General features: G+C 43.2%; 1 protein-coding gene across 2 annotated transcripts in view; it reads left to right on the top strand.

The window, feature by feature from the left end:
- The window catches only part of herpud2 (HERPUD family member 2), a 56,975-nt gene extending 35,956 nt beyond the window's left edge, over nucleotides 1-21,019 (top strand). For both annotated transcript variants that reach the window (XM_068032592.1, XM_068032593.1), the window contains exons 5-8: nucleotides 2,410-2,535; nucleotides 10,974-11,297; nucleotides 18,459-18,576; nucleotides 19,714-21,019. In XM_068032592.1, coding sequence (XP_067888693.1) covers nucleotides 2,410-2,535; nucleotides 10,974-11,297; nucleotides 18,459-18,576; nucleotides 19,714-19,902 — 757 coding nt within the window. In that variant the 3' untranslated portion in view covers nucleotides 19,903-21,019. The remainder of the gene's footprint in view (nucleotides 1-2,409; nucleotides 2,536-10,973; nucleotides 11,298-18,458; nucleotides 18,577-19,713) is intronic.
- Nucleotides 21,020-23,620: the final 2,601 nt, after the last annotated feature.

Consider the following 23,620-nt stretch of genomic DNA (forward strand, 5'->3'; position numbering starts at 1 on the left):
TAACCTCGCCCGTCCTGTCTTTCAAAATTTCTTCCACTGCTGCAATCTTCCCCGAGATCTCAATTTATCTGACCTCTGGCCTCTTCTATACCCTCTCTTCCCTCGGCACATCCACAACAACCCCCGCCCCTCCTCCCTCCACAGTGACTATGCCTTCAGCTGCCTTGATCCCACTTTCTGGAATTCCATCCCTAACAGCCCTTTGTACACTCATCTGAGTCAGCAGGTTGTGGGTTCAAGTTCCACTTCAGGAATTAAGCACAAAAATCAGGACTAACACTCCTGAGGGAGTGCTACATTGTCGGAGATGCCGTCTTTTGGATGAGACATTAAACCGAGGCCCCGTCTGCGCTCTCAGGTGGCACTACAAAGAGCAGGGGAGTTCTCCTCGGTGTCCTGACCAATTTTTATCCATAGACAGATTATCATTTCATTATCACATTGCTGTTTGTTGGATTTTGCTGTGTGCAAATTCAAGAAATTTAAAGAACAAATAAAAAAAAAGACGTTGCTAGCAGCTTAGGATGGCCACCTAAGTTGCAACATTGCAAGTAAAAACAGAAAGTGCTGGAAATACTCAGCAGGTCTGGCAGTATCTGTGGAGAGGGAAACAGAGCTAACGTTTCAGGTCTGTGACCTATCATCAGAACAAACAAAAGATAGAAATATAATAGGTTTTAAGCAAGTGAAGCAAGGGTTGGGGGGGAAGAGAACAAAAGGGAAGGTGTGTGATTGGCGAGAGGGCCAGAGAGATTAGCTGACAAGGAGGTCATGGGGCAAAGGGAGTGTGCTAATGTTGTGGTGAAAGACAAAGCATTAATGCAGAGAGCGTGTTAGTGACAGAATGATGAACAGCTCTGTCCAAAAGCGCAAACATGAAAAACCAATTTTAAGGCAGGCACATGGTTTAAAAAAAAAAGATAAAACAACATAATATAATAAAAAAAAAAGGGCCCGTCATGCTCTATAATTATTGAACTCAATGCTCAGTCCAGAAGGCTGTAGAGTGCCTAATTGGAAAATGAGGTGCTGTTCCTCAAGCTTGTGTTGATGTTCACTGGAACACTGCAGCAGGCCAAGGTCAGAAATCTGGGCATGGGAGCAGGGTGGTGAATTGAAATGGCCAGCAACCGGAAGCTCGGAGTCTTGCTTGCGGACTGAGCGGAGGTGTTCCTCAAAGCAGTCACCCAATCAGCGTTTGGTCTCCCCACTGTAGAGGAGATCGCATTGTGAGCAGTGAATACAGTAAACTAAATTGAAAGAAGTACAAGTAAATCGCTGCTTCACCTGAAAGGAGTGTTTGGGGCCTTGGATGGTGAGGAGAGAGGAGGTAAAAAGGCAGGAATTACACTTCCTGTGATTGCATGAGTAGGTGCCTTGGGAAAGGGACGACGTGCTGGTAATGGAGGAGTGGACCGGGGTGTCGTGGAGGGAACGATCCCTTTGGAATGCCGACTGGGCAGTGGAAGATGCGTTTGGTGGTGGCTTCACGCTGTAGGTGGCAGAGATTGATCGTTTGGATGTGAAGCCTGGTGGGGTGGAAAGTGAGGACAAAGGGAACTGGAGGGAGGGAAAAGGGTGAGGGCAGAAGTGCAGGAAATGGATTGGACAAGGTTGAAGGCCCTGTTAACCACAGTGTGGGGGGGGGGGGAGAAATTCTCGGTTGAGGAAAAAGGAGGACATCAAGCGCTGTAGTGGAAGCTGTTGTACCTTCCCTAAAGGAGATTAGTGAACCAGATGGGTTTTAACGACAATCGATAGTTTCATGGTACCATTACTGAGACTGGCTTTCAATTCCAGATTTTTTTTATTATTCAATTGAATTTATTAAGTAATTGAACTTATATTCCACCAGCTGCCATGGTGGTATTTGAACCCATGCCCCCAGGGCCTTAGCCTGGGCCTCTGGATTACTAGTTCAGTGACATTACCATTACACCGTCTCCGCTTATCTCTCCTTTGGCATTTACAGCTTGCATCCATTTCTGGATCAATGCTTTGACTAGGTTTGGTGCTGAATGGGTCTGGCAGAACCCAATCTGAGCTTCAGCAAGCTGGATCTGAGTGTCTAACGCTGTTGGAAGAAAGTTATGAGGTGCTATGTTTTAGCTGGTTACTGGATAGTCTTAGGTTGGGCCTAGAGTTAAAAAATTTTATACAGAGCAGTTTGTTAAAATCTGAAGTGTAGCAATGCTTTTGGGTGGAATGCTAAATGAGGTTGTCCAGTGGGCATGGCTGCAAGAGACAATATAAGTAATGTGTCTGAGTAGCAAAATCCCGCAGGTATTTGGCCCTACTTAGATATTTGACTTTGCTCATTTTCAGGAGATCGCATCAATTGTGAAGCGTGTTTTGACATTTTTTTGCTCTCTTCCCCTCTGTTAAACTGTGGTGTGTGTTTTCTTTCAGACATGGAGTTGGCCAGGTTCCTATGCAGCCAGGAATTCCAGGTGGCTTTCCAGTATATTCCATGTACAGTCCACAGCATGTCCTCTGGTGGCAGCAGATGTATGCCCGCCAGTACTACATGCAGTAGTAAGTACTCAGTTGCTCAGACCTGAGAAAACGTATTACTCAATTCTGAATGGATATGTATAAAAGTGTAGCCAGGAAATAATAATGCACCACGCACTTGTACTTTACCTGCCATTTCCCAGCTCCAAGTTTTATTTTTGTGGAAGGAAAAGTTGTTGGGTGTGGAGGAAAGTAATAAAACAATGTGCTGCATTTTAGCCCTCTGATCTCATTTACAGGGCTGATACAGTTGCATTATATTCACTATAGATCATAAACCTGCAACTTTACCCAGCCATCACTGTTCTGAGTTCGACAGGAAAGTCAGTTTTGTTTTCAAATTCATACAGTTAGGATGTGTAGTTAACTTTGGTTAGCTAATTTCTGTTTCACTTTTTTTCTTTTAACATAAATTAAATTGCCTTTTAATCCTCACAAGAGGTTCTCGTAGGGAAGTCTTAGCTTCTGAACAGGTCTGATTTGCATTTTAAAATTAGTTTGTGTAATTTGTTATCCTGCTTGTGTGTAATCCGTTGTAAATATTTTATAAACATAATATAGCAATCATCTGTTCATGAAAATAGGGAAAAGTTTGCACCACTCTTCCTCCTTCTTCCTTATTGCACTCTGTACTGAGATACAGGTATAGGAAGACAGGTAAACTTGAAATAATTGTTCCATAAACCTAATTATTTTTATCCATTCATGGGATGTGGGCGTCAATGCCAAGGCCAGAATTCATTGCCCATCTCTAATTTTCCTTGAGAGAACTGAGTGGCTTGCTAGGCCATTTGCAGAAGGCATTAATAGTCAACCGCATTGCTTTGGGTTTGGAGTCACATATTGGCCAGAGTGGGTAAGGACAGCAGATTTCTTTTCTTCAAGGACATTAGTAAACCAGATGGGTTTTTACGAGAATCCGGTAGTTTCATAGATACCATTACTGAAGCTTGCTTTTATTTTCCAGCTTTACTTAACTGAATTTTAATTCCCCAGCTGCTATGGTGGGATTTGAACTCGCTAGACCATTAATCCAGACATCTGGACGAATAGTCCAGTAACATAACCACCATGCTAAGTACCAACTAATATGGTGTGTCGTGTTGCTGATGTGTCATGGAGAAATCCTTTCATGAGATCACTTTTTCTTCCAGCATAGCTGTTTTTGCTGAAGATTCTTCTGCACAAAATTGTTGTGAAATTCTATTTTGTACTATACCGTTTTTCTAATTTTGAGATTTAACTGGATCCAGCAGACAGCATGCAGGTCCAGTCTGTGTGTTGACAAGATTGACAGTGTTCTCAACCAGTTTTTATTAGGTATGAGCCCACAACATAGGTCTACACCAATCTGACATTAAACTTGTGACTAGTGTGAGTGGATCATTAAAGATGGTTGGCGTGAAAGGTTGAAACATTCCTGCAGGGTAACTAAATTCAATTTTTTGAAAAAAGTGAAAAAAATTCTGGTTGATGAACAAAGATCACTAAATAAATTTTCTACAGTGGTGAGTGCATCCTAAATTACTGACAAAATTATGAACTACTGGTATCGCCTTTTTTTCCTATTTGTTTATGGGATGTGGGCGTCGCTGGCCAGGCCAGCATTTATTGCCCATCCCTAATTGCCCTTGAGGAGTTGGTGGTGAGCTGCCTTCTTGAACCACTGCAGTCCATGTGGAGTAGGTACACAAACAGTGCTGTTAGGAAGAGAGTTCCAGGATTTTGACCCAGTGACAGTGAAGAAATGATATAGTTCCAAGTCAGGATGGTGTTTGGCTTGGAGGGGAAATTGCAGGTGGTGGTGTTTCCATGCATCTGCTGCCCTTGTCCTTCTTGTTGGTAGAGGTCACAGGTTTGGAAGGTGCTGTCTAAGGAGCCTTGGTGCGTTGCTGCAGTGCATCTTGTAGATGGTGCAAACTGCTGCCACTGTGCATCGGTTGTGGAGGGAGTGAATGTTTGTGGATGAAGTGCCAATCAAACGGGCTGCTTTGTCCTGGATAATGTCGAGCTTCTTGAGTGTGGGAGCTGCACTCATCCAGGCAAATGGAGAGTATTTCATCACGCTTCTGACATATGCCTTGTGGATGGTGGACAAGCTTTGGGGAGACAGGAGGTGAGCTACTCACCGCAGGATTCCTAGTTCTGACCTGCTCTTGTAGCCACGGTATTTATATGGCTACTCCAGTTCAGTTTCTGGTCAGTGGTAACCCCCAGGATGATAGTGACAGATTCAGCGATGGTAATGCCAGTGAATGTCAAGGGGAGATGGTTAGATTCTCTCTTGTTTGAGATGATCATTGCCTGGCACTTGTGTGGCATGGATGTTACTTCCCACTTATCAGCCCAAGCCTGGATATTGTCCAGATCTTGCTGCATTTCTACACTGACTACTTCAGTATCTGAGGAGTCACAAATGGTGCTGAATATTGTGCAATCATCAGCGAACATACCCACTTCTGACCTTTTGATTGAAGGAAGGTCATTGATGAAGCAGCTGAAGATGGTTGGGCCTAGGACACTACCCTGAGGAAATCCTGCAGTGATGTCCTGGGACTGAGATGATTGACTTCCAACAACCACAACCATCTTCCTTTGCACTAGGTATGACTCCAGCCAGTGGAGGGTTTTCCCCCGATTCCCATTGATTCCAGTTTTGCTTGGGCTCCTTGATGCCATACTCTGTCAAATGCTGCCTTGATGTCAAAGGTAGTCATTCGCACTTCACCTCTGGAGTTCAGCTCTTTTGTCCATGTTTGAACAAAGGCTGTAATGAGGTCAGGAGCTGAACAGCCCTTACGGAACCCAAACTGAGCATCACTGAGCAGGTTGTTGCTCAGCAAGTGCCACTTGATAGCACTGTCGACGGCACCTTCCATCACTCTACTGATGATAGAGAGTAGACTGGGGCCATAATTGCCCCGGTTGGACTTGTCCTGCTTTTTGTGTACAGGACATATCTGGGCAGTTTTCCACATTGCCAGGTAGATGCCAGTGTTGTAGCGGTACTGGAACAGCTTGGCTCGGGGCACAGCAAGTTCTGGAGCACAGGTCTTCAGTACTATTGCCAAATGTTGTCAGGGCCGACAACCTTTGCAGTATCCAGTGCCTTCAGTCGTTTCTTGATATCACGCGGAGTAAATAGAATTGGCTGAAGTCTGGCGTCTGTGATGCTGGGGACCTCAGGAAGAGGCAGAGATGGATCATCAACTCGGCACTTCTGGCTGAAGATTGTTGCAGATGCTTCAGCCTTGTCTTTTGTACTGATGTGCTGGGCTCCCTCATCATTGAGGATGGGGATATTTGTGGAGCCACCTCCTCTAGTTAGTCTACCGATTAGGCACACTACAGCCTGCCGGACTGAACATTGAGTTCAATAATTTCAGAGCATGACAGCCCCCCATTTTACTTTCATTTTTAATTATTTTTTCTTTTTTTTTTAAACATTCTTTTTTTTACATTTTTTACAATTTTTTTTGTATTTTTTTCATTTCATAGTTTGTTCAGTTTGCTTACCCACTGTTTTTTTTTCAGGTTTGCACTTGCTGTTGTTCAATATTCAGTGTATTAACAGCTAATCTGTACTAATGCTTTGTCTTTCAACACACCATTAACATATTGTTTGCCTTTGCTCTGTGACCTTTTGGTCAGCTATGTGGCCTGGTCCAATCTAGACCTCCTTTGTTATCTCTTGCCCCACCCCCACCTCACTTGCTTATAACCTGTGACTTTTCTAATATTTGTCAGTTCCGAAGAAGGGTCACTGACCCGAAACGTTAACTCTGCTTCTCTTTCCACAGATGCTGCCAGACCTGCTGAGTGGTTCCAGCATTTCTTGTTTTTATTTCAGATTTCCAGCATCCGCAGTATTTTGTTTTTATTCCTCTAGTTAGTTGTTTAATTGTCCACCACAATTCACGACTGGATGTGGCAGGACTGCAGAGTTTAGATCTGATCCGTTGGTTATGGGATTGCTTAACTCTGTCTATCGCATGCTACTTATGCAGTTTGGCATGCATGTAGTCCTGGGTTGTAGCTTCACCAGGTTGACACCTCATTTTGAGGTATGCCTGGTGCTGCTCCTGGCATGCCCTCCTGCATGCTCATTGAATCAGAGTTGGTCCCCCACCTTGATGGTAATGGTAGAGTGGGGGATATGCTGGGCCATGAGGTTACAGATTGTGGTTGAATACAGTTCTGCTGCTGCTGATGGCCCACAGTGCCCCATGGATGCCCAGTTTTGCATTGCTCGATCTGTTCAAAATATATCCCATTTAGCACTGTGGTAGTGCCACACAACACGCTGGAGGTTATCCTCAATGTGAAGACAGGACTTTGTCTCAACCAGGACTGTGCGGTGGTCACTCCTACCAATACGGTAGGCAGATTGGTGAGGGCGGGGTCAAGTATATTTTTCTCTCTTTTTGGGTACCTTACCACCTGCCGCATACCCAGTCTGGCAGCTATATCCTTTAGGATGCGGCCAGCTCGGTCCGTAGTGGTGCTACCGAGCCACTCTTGGTGATGGACATTGAAGTCCCCCACCCAGAGTACATTCTGCACCCTTGCCATTTCAGTGCTTCCTCCAAGTGGTGTTCAACATGGAGGGGTACTGAGTCATCAGCTGAGGGAGGGCGGTAGGTAGTGATCAGCAGGAGGTTTCCTTGCCCATACTTGACCTGATGCATGAGACTTCATGGGGTCTGGAGTCAACGTTGAGGACTCCCAGGGCAGCTCCCTCTTGACTGTATACCACTGTGCCGCCACCTCTGGTGGGTCTGTCCTGCCGGTGGGACAGGACATACTGATGGCAATGTCTGGGACATTGTCTATAAGGTATGATTCCGCGAGTATGACTATGTCAGGCTGTTGCTTGACTAGTCTGTGGGACACCTCTCCCAATTTTGGCACAAGCCCTCAGATATTAGTAAGGAGGACTTTGCAGGGTCGATAGGGCTGGGTTTGCCATTGTCATTTCTGGTGCTTCAGTTGATACCAGGTGGTCTGTCCAGTTTCATTCCTTATTGACTTCGTAGCAGTTAGATACAACTGAGAGGCTTGCTAGGCCATTTCAGAGGGCATTTAAGTGTCAACCGCATTGCTGTGGGTCTGGAGTTACATGTATTTATTTATTTAGAGATGCAGCACTGAAACAGGCCCTTCGGCCCACTGAGTCTGTGCCGACCAAGAACCACCCATTTATACTAACCCTACAGTAATCCCATGTTCCCTACCACCTACCTACACTAGGGGCAATTTACAATGGGCAATTTACCTATCACCTGCAAGTCTTTGGCAATGGGAGGAAACCGGAGCACCCGGCAAAAACCCAAGCGGTCACAGGGAGAACTTGCAAACTCCGCACAGGCAGTACCCAGAATTGAACCGGGGTCCCTGGAGCTGTGAGGCTGCGGTGCTAACCACTGTGTCGCTGTGCCGCCTGTGTAGGCCAGACCAGGTAAGGACAGCAGATTTCCTTCCCTAAAGGACATTAGTGAACCAGATGGGCTGTTAGAAAATTCGACAATGGTTTCATGGCCGTCATTAGACTAGCTTTTGTTTAATTCCAGATTTATTAATTTAATTCAAATTCAACCTTCTGCCGTGGTGGGATTTGAACCCATGTCCCCAGAGCAATACCCTGGGTCTCTGGGTTACTAGTCCAGTGAAGCAAATATTTGTTTTACACTGGATTTCCCCCCCCCCCCCCCCCCCAGCAATACTGTATAAGAGCAAAATTACCCATGGTGTTGGCTGCAGATTTTGTTGTATACACAGGAGCAGTGGAGTCGACAGACTGGCTCTTTGTAGCCACCTGGTGCCCGGAGCCTGCAATTACATTGTTGTGTTTGACATAGCAAAGTTTACAATGGTAAATGTGAGCAGCAAAGTCTAAACAAAAATCATGACAGTGGGGTGTATAATTTGTGAGTTGGAAATTCATACACAGTGCAAGATAGATTAAATATTTTGCTGGTTTCCAAATGTCCCTCTTTTTATACTGTGGAGGCAACAGTTTACATTTCTGCTTCCCTTTGAACTGTTCAGATAATTTAGATTTCTGGTAATTCAAGCACATCATGTTAACGGAATGACTCTATTTACCTTTTTTATTGCTATTTGTCTCCTTTCCTCTGCTTAAGGCTAATGATTGCTAATGGGGTACGGTTTCAAGGACATTGGCAGTCATCCAGTGTTTTTTCCAAATGACTGTGCTTTGTTATGAACGTCATATCAGCTATTCAAAGGTGGAGGCCATTACTTTTGAATCCAATCTCATTCTCACCTGGTGTCCAAACATGAGCACTTTGTTCCAGAGGTCACTGGATAGCAGCCGGCAGTAGAATCCTTTGCTGACGGTTCTTATTCCCCTCCTGCTCTGGCCATTAGTGTAGCACCGAAACTCTTACTAACAGTTTAGACTGGGAATCAAATCTGAGCCTTTTGTTTGTAATACTCATCACAATGAGAAGTATTGTTTTGCCTATTGGCTGCGCTCCATCTATTTTATAATGGGAGGCAGCACTTTAGATTGGCCTAGAAGTTGATCCAGAACAGCCTGAGCTCAAGAAGCCCTTCAATTTCTCTCTCCTAGAAAGCCCATTGCTGGGGTACCTTTACTTTCTGATTGAAGCTGCTTTTTTGTCAGTGCTGGAGAGTGGAATATTTTTCTATTTCTTGGAGCGTGTCAGTATTGAGGGCGCTAGATTGATAAAGCATTGGCGAGATCCTAGTTACGTTCTGTCCACTTTGTCTTAATACATCTTAACCTGAGCTCAAGTCAAATTCCCTCAACCTAACCAGTGTGACTCTTCCATTTCTGATAACAGCTATGCTTATCAAGCATTAGTAATGGTGTTACGGTCGGGTGAGAAATGGGTCTCAGGCTCCCCTCTTGTCCTTCCTCTTATCTGAACGCAACATGGTTTATTCCTTTTAAAAACATTGGGTGTGCTTACCACCTCAGTGAGTGTTTTATCTTTTACCTTTAATACATTCGTGAAAGAACTAATCAGACAGGTTTTCTTGAATTTAAGCAAGAGGTGAATTTATTATAATCTAAATTATCTATTGCCTTAATCTAAAACCGATCTAGAAAAAATAAATTTGCGCACACATTCACGTGAGACTCTCACATGCACAAATAGATTACAGAGGGAAAAGTAGATTTTGTGGTTGGATTAGAGTCCAAAATAAATGGGAATTAAATACACAGTCTGTGAAGTTGGATAGTTTGGTGGTCTTCGAGCTGAAGTTGTATCTTGAAGCTCTTGACTGGTCAAAGTGCACTTTGTGGCTGGCCCTCCTGGCTCAAGGCTTTCTTGGAGGCAGTCTTATAGATGGCTCTCTTCCCCTGGTCTCTGCCTGTAGCAATCTGTAGGTTTGAAGGGTCCACAGTGACAGACAGAGTTCAAACTTGTGTTATACAGAGAGAGGGAGGGAGGTGCATAGCCTTTCTCCTACTGCACAGCCTGAATTACTGCCCTTCTGTCTTTGTTCAAGGAAATGTTTAGCTTTCTTTGAGATGGACAGACGGTCACATGACGGCCTTAGTGTATTCACTGTAACCTTCTAATATTCAGGATTTGAAATTGGCTCCCCAAGCCCTTAGATACCAATATTTACTCTTGGAGGGGTTTGCTCTTTCAAAGTCACGGTGTTAGGATTACCTTGAATGCCGTGCTAATGAAACAATCTGAGGTAATTCAATTACTTAGAGCAAGCCATTGTTCTGGGTCCAGGCTGCTCAGACCTCTATCTTCAGGTGGGTCTTTGGAATGTGAATAGGTGTTTCAGATGCAAATTGCTGAGGGCATCTTGGCTGCTAGTTGTTTAAAAGTTAACTGCAGGATTTTTTCCATTAAAAGTTTAATGTAAGCTTCCAACCGATGAATTAATAATCCCTCATTTGGCATGTTGTATTTTCTAGACAATGGGTATTTATTCCTTGGCCTTGTGGTCAGCACGAACTGGATCTCATTTATTCTAACATGATTAACATGCAATCCTTACAGTTGATGGATTCGTTATCCAACTTCTTGGGCTCAAAAAAACAGTGTCTGACTCACTGGCCACTCGGTCCCAAAAGAATTTCAACACTTCTAACATTTTGGTTTTAAAATGCACACTTTAAACAGTGACCATTGATGGTTTTATTGGGAGATTGGCTGAGCGGATTTATCAATCTGAAATAGCTAGTCCGATTGGTTCCACATTACAAAGCTGCCTCTAATTTAGCACAGATTCTCACTAGTCTGGGAACAAATACTCCACTGGGGTCTTCTGAGTTTGGGTAGAGTAAAGGAAGGTTTGATTTCTGCTTGGCCAGTATTCTCTTTGAGCTAGAGGTGTTAAATGCTGTTAAAAGGTGGCAATTCTTCATTCCCCATTGTCTGGTCTGATATCTGTCTTCTTGATCACAAAGCTTCACAACTTGTTTCTTTTTCTCCTGCTTCCAGTCAAGCTGCAGCCAGACTCTCAGGATCAGCCAACACACAGCCCTCCAGTCCAGCAGCCTCTGAGCCTGTGAACCCTGAGCCTAATCGCCCAGATGAGGCCCCAGCTGCCCCCATTGCAGCTATCCCAGAGAACAGACCCATGAACCAGAATATTCAGATGAATGCACAGGGGGGCCCAGTGCTAAACGAAGAGGACTTGAATCGTGATTGGTTGGACTGGATGTACACAGTCTCCCGAGCAGGCATCCTGCTTAGTATCGTGTATTTCTACTCATCTTTCAGCCGCTTTGTGATGGTGATGGGAGCTATTTTGCTGGTTTACTTGTAAGTAATGGTACAATTTTCTTTTTCAGTTTTAAATTTGCAATTGAATTCAAAGCTGTGCCTGAAAAATAATCTCCCATTTCGATAAGGTTTCTTCCTTTTTCAATTAAACCTAGATGCAGAATGCAGGTAGGGATAGAAATCTTTAGCAACTGTTTTATATTGGCGATCGCACACCCAGTAATATTTTCAAAACAGGATCAGTTTTTCACGAAAATGGGATCACAATCATCTCCCTGAGTATTTATTTTAAATGTTGTTCAGTCATGCAGTAAGATTTAAGTATCTTGACAGGTGGAATTAACTAGAGTGTGATGTAGAAGGAGTTTGTAAAACTCTCTGATCCAATACTGGTGCTAAAATTCTGTCCACAACCCACTGTCTAAGTTGTGACTAGGTTGGGTACCAGCCGTCTATGACTCAGCAATGACCACCTTTGGCAAGCGTGAGAAGCAGAATGCAGACTGGTTTCAATCTCACTTTGAAGAGCTGGAACCTGTCATAGCCACTAAGCGCACTATACTGTTGAACTACAAGAAAGCCCCCAGCGAGTTCACATCCGTAGCACTTAAAGTAGCCAGAAGCGCTGCACAAAGAACAGTCAGGCGCTGTGCAAATGACTACTGGCAACACCTATGCAGTCGTATCCAGCTGGCCTCTGACACCGGAAACATCAGAGAAATGTTTGAATGCATTAAGAGAGCATTTGGGCCAACATCAAGAAGATCGGTCCCCCCTCCCCCCAAGTCTAAATCAGGGGAAACGATCACTGACCAACGCAATCAAATGGACCGCTGGGTGGAGCACTACCTAGAACTGTACTCCAGGGAAAATGTTGTCACTGATACTGCCCTCAGTGCAGCCCAGTCTCTGCCAGTCGTGGATGAGCTGGACGAACAGCCAACAAAATCGGAACTCAGTGATGCCATTGATTCTCTAGCCAGTGGAAAAGCCCCTGGGAAGGACGGCATTACCCCTGAAATAATCAAGAGTGCCAAGCCTGCTATACTCTCAGCACTCCATGAACTGCTTTGCCTGTGCTGGGTTGAGGGAGCAGTACCACAGGACATGCGCGATGCCAATATCATCACCCACTATAAGAACAAGGGTGACCGTGGTGACTGCAACAACTACCGTGGAATTTCCCTGCTCAGCATAGTGGGGAAAGTCTTCGCTCGAGTCGTTTTAAACAGACTCCAGAAGCTGGCTGAGCATGTCTACCCTGAGGCACAGTGCGGCTTTTGAGCAGAGAGATCCACCATTGACGTGTTGTTCTCCCTTCGCCAGCTATAGGAGGAATGCCACGAACAACATATGCCCTTCTATGTTGCTTTCATAGATCTCACCAAAGCCTTTGACCTCGTCAGCAGACGTGGTCTCTTCAGACTACTGGCAAAGGTTGGATGTCCACCAAAGCTACTAAGCATCACCTCATTCCATGACAATATGAAAGGCACAATTCAGCATAGCGGTGCCTCATCCGACCCCTTTCCTATCCTGAGTGTTGTGAAACAGGGCTGTGTTCTCACACCTACACTGTTTGGGATCATCTTCTCACTGCTGCTCTCACATGCATTCAAGTCTTCAGAAGAAGGAATTTTCCTCCACACAAGATCAGACGGCAGATTGTTCAACCTTGCCCATCTTGGAGCAAAGACCAAAGTACGGAAGGTCCTCATCAGGGAACTCCTGTTTGCTGACAATGCTGCATTAACATCGACAGGATTGTGGCTGGCTGCAACGAATTTGGCCTAACCATCAGCCTCGAAAATGAACATCATGGGACAGGACGTCAGAAATGCTCCATCCATCAATATTGGTGACCACGCTCTGGAAGTGGTTCAAGAATTCACCTACCTCGGCTCAACTATCACCAGTAACCTGTCAACAAGCGCATGGGAAAGATGTCCGCTGCTATGTCCAGACTGGCCAAGAGGGTGGGGGAAAATGGCGCACTGACACGGAACACAAAAGTCTGAGTGTTTCAAGCCTGTGTCCTCAGTACCTTGCTCTATGGCAGCGAGGCTTGGATGTCAGCCAAGAGCGACGTCACAACTCATTGCATCTTCGCTGCCTCCAGAGGATCCTTGGCATCAGGTGGCAGGACCGTATCTCCAACGCAGAAGTCCTCGAGGCGACCAGCATCCCCAGCATATGCACCCTACTGAGCCAGCGGCGCCTAAGATGGCTTGGCCATGTGAGCTGCATGGAAGCTGGCAGGATCCCCGAGGACATGTTGTACAGCGAGCTCGTCACTGGTATCAGACCCACTGGTCGTCCATGTCTCCGATTTAAAGACATCTGCAAATGCGACATGAAATCCTGTGACATTGACCACAAGTTGTGGGAGTCAGTTGTCAGTGATCGCCAGAGCTGGTGGACAACCATAAAGGCGGGGCTAAAGAGTGGCGAGTCGAAGAGACTTAACAGTTGGCAGGAAAAAAGACAAGCGCAAGGAGAGAGCCAACTGTGTAACAGCCCCGACAACCAATTTTATCTGCAGCGCCTGTGGAAGAGCCTGTCACTCTAGAATTGGCCTTTATAGCCACTCCAGGCGCTGCTTCACAAACCACTGACCACCTCCAGGCGTTTACCCATTGTCGCTCGAGACAAGGAGGCCAAAGAAAGCTCTTGTTCTGGAAGTGTACCTCAGTTTTCTTCTGGCAGCAGTTGGTCCTTTTTGTCAAGTAGAAAAAATCAGTGCTTTTATTGTTTGTTTTGTGTATTAATTAATGTTCATATGCATCTTTTTTATAATTTGTTTTTGTAAAGATCACTGCTTTTTTTTTGTGGATGTTCAGTGACATTTGTACTCATGCATTTTTTTTTGGATTCAAGTTATTGATCACAGCCTGAGTCAGCTTCTGTTATCACAGTCACAGCTCCAACTCTACTTAGTTGCTGCGTCTCTTTTTCATTTTCTTTACTGCTTGCATTAGGTACTTCTCAGCGTCCGATACATTTACTTTGCCTGAGACCCACAACCTGTTCTGCAATAAGTTTGCCTGCAGAATAGTATCTGCACTTCAAAAGCAATTAATTTGGTTTGTGAAGCCCTTTGGGATTTTCTGAGGATGGGATCAGGTACTATAAATACACAAGTATTTGTTTTTTAGTACAAGCATTGATTTTATTTTCATTCACTTTTGCGATGTGGGTGATACCAGCAAGGCAGCATTAGTTGTGGGGGCATTAAGAGTCAAACATGTAGTTTGGGATTAGAGTTGCATGGTGGATAGACCATGCAGAGGTGGCAGGTTCCCTTCCCTGAAAGACTTGTCACCCAGTTGGTGAAGAAAAAAATAGTTGCAAAGGAGATATTAGGAGAGATCTCCATAGAAGTGGGTTTTCAGGAAGGAGTTAAAGCACGAGAGGAGAGAGGTCAGGGTGGGAGAGCAACACGAGAGGCCAGAGTCTGAGATGTAGAATTTTAAATCTGAGGCACTAGGGTAGAGGTGTGCAAAGGAAACCCGACACGACACATGTCGTTGGGACTCGGTTGGCAGGCCTTTACATCAGTACATGGGTAAAGGCCTGCTACCCGACCTGAACCCGATGGGATCTGACGGCATGTGTCGGGTTCGGGTCGGGCTTCCGGGTCCAGCATTCGGACTTGGGTTGGGTTTCCTTTGCACACCTCTACACTGGGGCACCAGTAGTTAGGCTAGGCTACCAGTCTAGGTCAGAGCAGTTAGCAAAATAGGCAAGCAGGTCTCTGTACATGATTGGATATGTGCAGCAGAGTTTTGAATGAGGTGAAGATTTTATGCAGGGTGGACAATGTGACGCTAACCAGGAAAGCATTGCAATAGCTGAATCCAGAGGTGATGGGCACATAGAATTTCAGCTGAGGTATGGACGGAAGTGAGTGATTTTATGCAGGTGGAAATAGGCTGTCTTTGATTTAAGGTTGTGAATAGACTAATTCAATCTGAGGCAGTTGTCCAGGAGCCAGTGGCAAGGCTGCAGAGTTTGTGGTGGTGGCTAAAGACTGTGGCTTCGGTCTTCTCAGTATTTAGCTGAAGGAAATGGTTGCTGAACCAAGACTATACTTCAGATTAGCAGGGATTCAAGTGTAGTCACAAGAGAAATGGGTAAGAACCTCCAGAGGTGACCACACATTTGAGGATTTTTGGAGAGGAAAGGGAACTTGGAGATGAGTCGTAGATTGAAAGGAAGGGCAGAGGGTAAAGGGTGAGTTTTTAAACATTATTTTTATTATTGAGGTATTTGTTGCTGCCCCCTTAAGAGCAGTATCCTCAACTTTCCTAATCCTCCTCATCGATCTTCCCACACATTGGGTAGTAAAATCTGGAACTCTCACCCAAAATGCTGAGGACACTGGGGGTGAATTGAAATTTTTGAAACTGAGATGATGAATTTTTTGTTGCGTAAGGGTGTCAAGGGATATGGAGCAAAGATGGGTAAATGGAGTTGTATGGACATGATCTTATTGAATAGCTCAATCAACTTGAATTGCCTACTTCTGTTCCGATGGCACAGAAGGAGCTCATCTTTCATTTTCTGTTTCATAATCTTTGCTGTGTTCAATCAGTCTCAATGTGCCATGTATAATGGAGATAGATGACCTGCTATCAGAATAAGCTGATAACTCTGGACTTTACACATTGTTTGTAAATGACCTTACCAATTGTAATGCTGTACAATGGTATAGTTTGAAGCTGTTCCTAGGTGATTGCAAAGCCTGTATGCAGCATGAATGAAAATGGCTGATTGCGCAGTGTTAAATGTCTGGTCTCAGCAAGAGCCAAAGAATGCAGTTTTAGTATCGCCTTTGGCCATTCAAATACAGATTGTTATAGGTCTTTTAGTCTCGAGCTGTTGCATTTCTTGATAGGGATGCAATAGAATGGTTTATTTTATCAGGACATACGATATTCTGCTCCTTTGAGCCTGCAGTCCTTCACTATTGTGCCTTTGTGAACTGCTTAGATGCCTGTGATGGCACTAGGCTAAATTTTACAACTCAATCTGTAACTTTTTGTGATGTGAATGAAATTTTGCTGAAACAAAGTGTCTTCCTTTAATGAAATATGCTTTTCTTCATGTAGCTGCTCTGTCTGGTCACGTCGTTGTAGTGGCTCATAATGTTAAATTCTTTTTGGCAGCAAAGCAGTTTTGATGAACAAGACAATGTCCAACACTTTTGAACAATGCTCACTGAATTTGAAAGGTCTAACATTCAGAGTTGTCTTTTTGTGCTAGTTTTGGAAACCAGGCTGCCCATGTACAGAATATGTGTTGACTGTAGTGAGAATCATTCTTTGCATTTTAACACAGCCAGTGAAATTGTAAAGCTGGATATAAGTTTGCTCTCCTACTTTATCCAATCATCATTCACTGGATAAAATTGAAACTCACCTTAGTACATCATGGACCAAGATACAGTTTTTCTCTCCACAATCTCAGAACACAGAATAATTTGTATCTGTTCCTAAAATGCTACGATCTTCATTTCACAACTGAAGTCAATGAACACTGTTGCTGCAACAATAATTCATAAGATTTCTTCTTGGGCTCTGTATTGCTTTGAGGCAATTAATTTGTCATGTGGCGGTGCAGATACACTTGGCACTGGAGCAAGAAACTGTGGAGATTTCACTATTATACTTCAGTGAAATCCTAGTGGCAGCTGTGCAGTAGGCCTTCACTTTTTACATGCTTTTCAGCTCCCAACTCCCAAGTTATTACCCTGCTTGACCTTGGTTTGCCTTTATTAAGTCTTCCTTCACTTGGAGCTTCTTAGCGGTACCCATTTAAATCCTCACTTTAATCTGTTTCTATGCTCTTGTCTCTTTTTAAAATAACTAATGTATACTTCAATATGGTAAATAAAGTAAATGTGACAAATTCACAGTCTCCTATTGTTATCCCCTCCTCCACCCCAACCTTTGGATCATATCCTTTCGGTGTGGAGGCTGAAGTCCATACATCTGGTAGGTAACAGCTAACAATCTTACATGGCTCCAAATTTGCTTTACATAACTGGGTGGCAAAGTACCAGTAGTATTCAATGAGTGAGGAAGCTTTCTAAATTGAAGTGTGAGTCGATGGAAGCTTTCTTCAGTTGTGGAATGAATTGAGCATATCCCTATTCCTGGTGTACCTTCTCAGCAGTGGATTTGATGTTGTATTACAAAGTTGAACAGCTAAGACACCAAAGTATTCAGTGCTGTGACTGAGTTGTGAAAGTAACTTTGAATCCATTGGAGCATCTGGGTTTTATGTCGCAATAAAGGGCATTTTTTGGAGCTCTCCTTTACAGTACAAAAGAAAATAGATCTAGCTTGTCCTGCTGCATGTACACTCTGCTGTTGCATTTTGGAATGCATTAAGCGCACTGCTGTGGGAGGAGGCAGGGGAATAGCTGTGACAGATCAAGAGGGAGAACATTGGGAGAAATTCTACTTGTGAATATTACAGACATAATAGCAACATTTGGTATATTTGGAACAGTTACTTTAAATCCAGTAGGCTGCAGTTTCATACACGTCAATTATACTTTCTCAAAAAAGCAATGTGAGCTTCCTTTTTGGTGTTCATACTTAATGCAAGCCTCCCCTTTTCCCACCAAGAATGCACCTGTTACTGTATAGTGCTCCTTCACTTGCCTGTTTGAGAAATGGCGATCCGATCCAGATTAATGTTCTTTGCTAGAGCCGTTTAAAGTGTTTAAGTTGGGGTAGGACAGGCTGTCTGCTGCTTCAGATGTTCCAGTGCCAGCACTCTTTCACCACTAGAATTGGATCAATCTGCAGAGGTTTCAATTTTCCTTGTATTATGGAGCAGATCTGTCATTTCATCTCCTGTGTCAATGAAGAACAGACTGTCATCAGTCTTTTCAGACACAAGACCATCGACCGTCCACTGATTTGCATAGAATTTTAGTTCCTTTCTTAGGTACCCATATTCAGTTGGTCAGCCATGAACAACTTAAAAACTGTCAGTGCGTTCTGTCAGATTTGAGTATTGGCTCAAATTTAATTGAGTATTGACTAATCAGTTGCTACCAATAGTGTAAAAAGGCACTTTAACTATTGCAGGAGCAGGAAATTCCTCAATCCGTTCTTCATTTGTTTATTAAAAACATGTAGCTTAGTGTGGCTACTGATACCAGCTGTGTTCATTGAAAAATCCTAGGCATCAAGCTGGATGGTTCCCATTCAGACAAGATGCACAGAATCGGCGGCCAGCAAATCAACCTGTGGAGTTCAACCAGGAAGGACAGGAGGATAATGCCCTTGAAGTGCATGAAATGGTGAGTTTGAACTGGCTCCAAATGTCGTCTCCTGTGTTTCAGTGCGGCAAGTGATGGAGCCCTAACATTTCATGTAATTTGCAGTGTACTCAGGTTAACCATTTTACCAACTTTTTAACCTTGCATGCAGGAGGCTAGTTTCTAAGTATCGTAAAGACACTGGTTACCATGGAACCCTCCCCCACCCAAGCCGAATGTTTCATCTTCCTGACCTAAATTATTCTTACAAAAGGATTGGCAGAGCCAGAGCACTGTGTTGATGAACTGTGAGCTCTTAACCACACTCGTGTGTTCAGGTTTGTGTGCAGCCGCACCAACACTTGCAAAACACTACAGAGAATATTCCTCTGCATGTTTAACCAGAGCTCTGTACAGGGCAGATGGGTCCATAAGCTTTGGTGTACAAAATTCCACAGAAGTATCCTTCATGTGTTATAGATCATTGCTCTGCCTTCACCTCAAACTGTTTTACTACCACATAATGATGAGCGGAAACACTCTGATGGATAAATTTGGACTTTTGTGATCTGCTGCTTAATGGAGGGATCTCAGTAAGGATTTAAAAATGCCTTAGAAATCTAAACTACTTCAGGCAGTTGTTAATATCTAAATTCTGGGCTCAGGCCTCTGAACCCAAACTGCCACCTCATGGCACAGAGATGGGAGGAGGAGAAGCTGGTCTTGGCCTTTGACTGCTTGATTGAAAAGTTGGAAGGAGAAAAAGAAATCACCATGCATTTCATAGGGTCTATACAAGGCTGTTTTTTAAAAATAAAGTTGGTAAAGCAGAAAGGCACCAAATAATCCAGAATGAATGCAGAGATCAGCCCCCAATATTTAAAGTAGGGAAAGAAGTCTCTCGATGCTAGCTCTATAGCAGGCTGTGCTCTCTCTAATTTGATTACTTCTATTAAACTTTCAAAGAATAGGTAGATATCCAGATTGACAGAATATCCTATTAATCCCCACAAACTAGTGCTATTAACCCATTTCTAACAGCGGTTTTGCCTGGAGTGATGCAAGGGGTGTACAGATGTTTTGCTGAGTGCCCCAAGACTGACTGGTATGGCAGGTCTGCAGTGTTGAAGTAAATGCAAAACTCCACTGATTGTAATGGGCTACAATTTGTATTTTTAGGAACGGCTAATGGACGAAGGTCTGGACGACGACAGCGGAGAGAGCGGTGAAAGTGGCGACAGTGGAGACGATACCACGGAAAGCACAGCAGGGACAGAGCCACCTGGTTTCATGGCTTCTGCATGGTCATTCATCACCACTTTCTTTACCTCACTCATCCCTGAAGGCCCTCCTCAAGTTGGCAACTAGGAGAAGCAGTGGACTTTTCATACTGCTCTCTACAGCTGTATATTTGAGTGGCATTTACTAAAAAAAACTGAAGTGTGGGAGTGTACTTATCCCTTTATTGCGTTGCCATTGTCTCTGCGATTTTCCACGGTGCTGCAAGTCTTTCTCCTGATCATGACATACATTTAGTTTCACCTCTTGCACCCAAATTTTGGAGAGCACCAAATGGAAAATGCGTGCTTTCCTCGGTTTAGTTTTCATTGCTTTACATTAGCAAAGATAAAATGTAATAAAAGTTACTCGTCTTCCATGATTTTGTTATTGCCACTACTAGCCTTGTTTGTCTACACCTGGAGAAGTGAGGAATTCATTCGCTTTAAAACTATTTTCTCATAACACAAAATTACTATAAGCAAGATCTGCTTTATTGGATGTCCCACGGTCACACACCAAATTGCTGCTCTTTATTTCCCCCACAGCTGCCAGCCTAGTCTCCGTTTTAAATAAACACTGCCACCTGGTGCTGAAAACCACCAGTATTTAACTTGAACTCGATACCAATTGGAGGTATAGAATGCAACACTCAGAGTTGTCTTGTTCTTCAGCTACTCACACATTCTGGAGCATTCATGACATTAGTAACACTTCTGAGCAGTGGTTTGGGACTCGAAAGGCTGAGAACTGAAATAAACAGATTTAATTCCTACTTGTTATATACATTTTAAATAACTTTTACATTTAAAAACTCATTTTAGAATTATATATTTTACCACCTTGTCTTTATCAAGGGCGTTCAGAGCTTGAAGACATAAATTTGAGGATCATTTATCAGTTGATTGCCAGTTTTCATTTGGGAATGAAAGTGTGACGTGTTAAGTGGCATATGTTACTGATACAGTAGAAGTGTGAGAGCATAGTGTTGTAAATAACGTGCTCTATCTGAGAACGTTACCAGCCTGAATAGCAATAAATGCTATGTATAAAGAAAGCAGCACTGTTTGGTACTTTACAGAAGAGAAGGACTGCATAAAGTCAGTGCCTGCAGCATGCTAACATACTTCACGTTAAAATACTGTCACAATGTATTGCTGATTGTTAGAAAAAATAAAACAAATAATGATTTATTTGAATAAACATTGCCATAAACTTGTGCGTTTAATATGTGACATACAGGGGCTACATGGATGACTGAGTTGAAATAAATTTTTATAAGTGACATGGTTAGCTTCTGTGCCAAGACAAGCCACTTAGCCAAAATGTCAGAGCCTCCTCCTCGTGCTCCATGTTGTAGGATATCTTACCCTGTGAAATGGCACACAGGGCATAACTGACTCAAAAAAATTCTCATTGTCTCTAATCTGACATATCAGATATCCTCTTTGAAAGAAAGATAGCTAATGTTCACCATTAACACTTGTGATGTAATAGGCAATTTTTTGGTGATAAGGTCTTGTCTCAACTATTGCTCAATGTCAAAGTTCAGAGTCCATTTCAGTTTCTATAATTGATGTGTGGTGGGCAGAAGTTTCTGGTTTCTTTCCATGTGTTTGATTATTGGAATGCACAAAGACATATTAAAGCCCCCATGGGCAGACTCCATCTTTGTAAAATTACTTAAACAATAATCAGGAGCTTGCTATATTTCTTTTGCTTCTGGTGATTATTGTAATTGTAAATAAATTTGACTTAATTTTACCTGTATTGTTTTGGCAATGGGAACGATGGGCATTCGACGGTTTGTTTTTATACTGTACTAAATTTTAAATTTCGTACCATGCTATTCCATTAATGCAATATGTGGGGGTATAATTTCTAATTCATAGATGTCACTCTGCTTTTGGCAGCGACACTTTATTGGAAACTGGAAGTGTTGAAAGAAAACCAAAATCATTTTGTTCCCTATGTTAGATTATAAGCCTTGGACCTGATGTGGTCTTTGGCATTAATGCATTAACCTCTGCTATGGTGAAGGAATGATTTTATGCAGGGATAGTATATGCATGTCATTTTAAATATTTCCCTTCATTACAGCTGTGACTACACTTCAAAAGTGGCTGTAAAGTGCTTTTGGATGGCCTGAGGTGCTATATTAATGCAAGTCTCAATATTGAAGAGGAGTGGTTTGCCTTTAACTCGCAACTTTCACAACCTTGGGGCATCCCAAAGCGCTTCACAGCCAATTAAGTACTTTTGAAGTGTAGTCAATGTTGTAATGTAGGAAGCGGGGCAGCTAATTTCTGCATACCAAGTGCCACAAACAGCAATGAAAAAAACAAGGAGGTAATCTGTTTTACATATTGATTGAGGGTACGTATTGGCCAGCAGTCCTTCCATAAATATGAAACTGTCAGCAATGTGCATTTATATAGTCTCAAGATCCTTTACGAAATTCCCAAACAAAATTTGACACAAGTCACATATGGAGGTATTGAGGCAGGTAGCCAAAGGCTTGTTTAAAGACTTAGGTGTTAAGGAATGTTTTAAAGGAAAAAAGAGAGATGGAGAGGTATAGAGAAGGAATTCCAGAGCATAGGCCCCAGGCAGCTGAAGGCATAACTGCTAATGGTGGACCAATGAAAAGTTGGGATGTGCAGAAAGCCAAAATTTGAGGGTTGTAGGGCTGCAGCAGGTTATAGAGATAAGGAGGGGTGAGGCTATGGAGGGATTTGAGAATGATAATTTTAAAATCAAGGCATTGCTGGAATGGGAACCAATGTAGGTCAGCAAGCACAGATGGTGATGGGTGAATAGGGCTTGGTACCATTAGGGTATGCTCAGCAGAGTTTTCATGGGAGACTGGAGAGGAGAATAGTGGAATAATCAAGTGTAGAGGTAACAAAGGCACGGTTAAGGGTTTCAGCGGCCGATGAACTGAGGCAGGGGCACAGAAGGGTGGTGTGAAAGGTGGAAACAAGTATCAGCCTAGATTATGCTGTCCAGTCTCTGGAGTGGAATTTGAACCTATGACCTCTGCCTCAGGTGAGCGTGTTACTAAATGGTAGAATGTACATATCTATCTGCTTTTGTCTTTACTGTAAATATGGTAGCAATGGGAATGTAAAAGTTGACAGTTTTCCATTACACAGCTGCTGTCGACAATCCCTGATGCTTGGGGTTGGGGAAGGAAGTTTGGCTCATTGGTTCTTTGTTCAGACTGTTGGGGACCTGTGTTTACAAATATGCTGCATAGATATCCAAGTTGCAGCTCCGGCTGGGAAATTTCCTACATGGCAGTGAACTGAGCAGGGGACAATTAACATGCTGCTGCCACAGTGTGAAATATCTGTAAGCATTGATACCTTTACCAGCAGAGGGCATCATGGCCACAAGAATCAGTTTCCCCTGAAGATCCCAATAGTTTTCAATGACTGTGATGAAATACCAAGATCAGTTTTAAAAAAAAGCCAAGTTACTGAACTATAAGGGACGAGGATAAGGCCTGAATTAAACCTACAATAATACTGGAGATTACTAAATAGTAATAATGGAGTTATTCATAATTTCAGAGCATGACAGCCCCCCCATTTTACTTTCATTTTTAGTTATTTTTTCTTCTTTTTTACAATTTTTTTTTGCATTTATTTCATTTCAACTTTGTTCAGTTTGCTTACCCGCTGTTTTTTTTTCAGGTTTGCACTTGCTGCTGTTCAATATTCAGTGTAATAACACCTAATCTGTACTAATGCTTTGTCTTTCAACACACCATTAACATATTGTTTGCCTTTGCTGCGTGACCTTT

Source organism: Heterodontus francisci, chromosome 5 (assembly GCF_036365525.1).
Source record: "Heterodontus francisci isolate sHetFra1 chromosome 5, sHetFra1.hap1, whole genome shotgun sequence".
Classification (NCBI taxonomy): Eukaryota; Metazoa; Chordata; class Chondrichthyes; order Heterodontiformes; family Heterodontidae; genus Heterodontus; species Heterodontus francisci.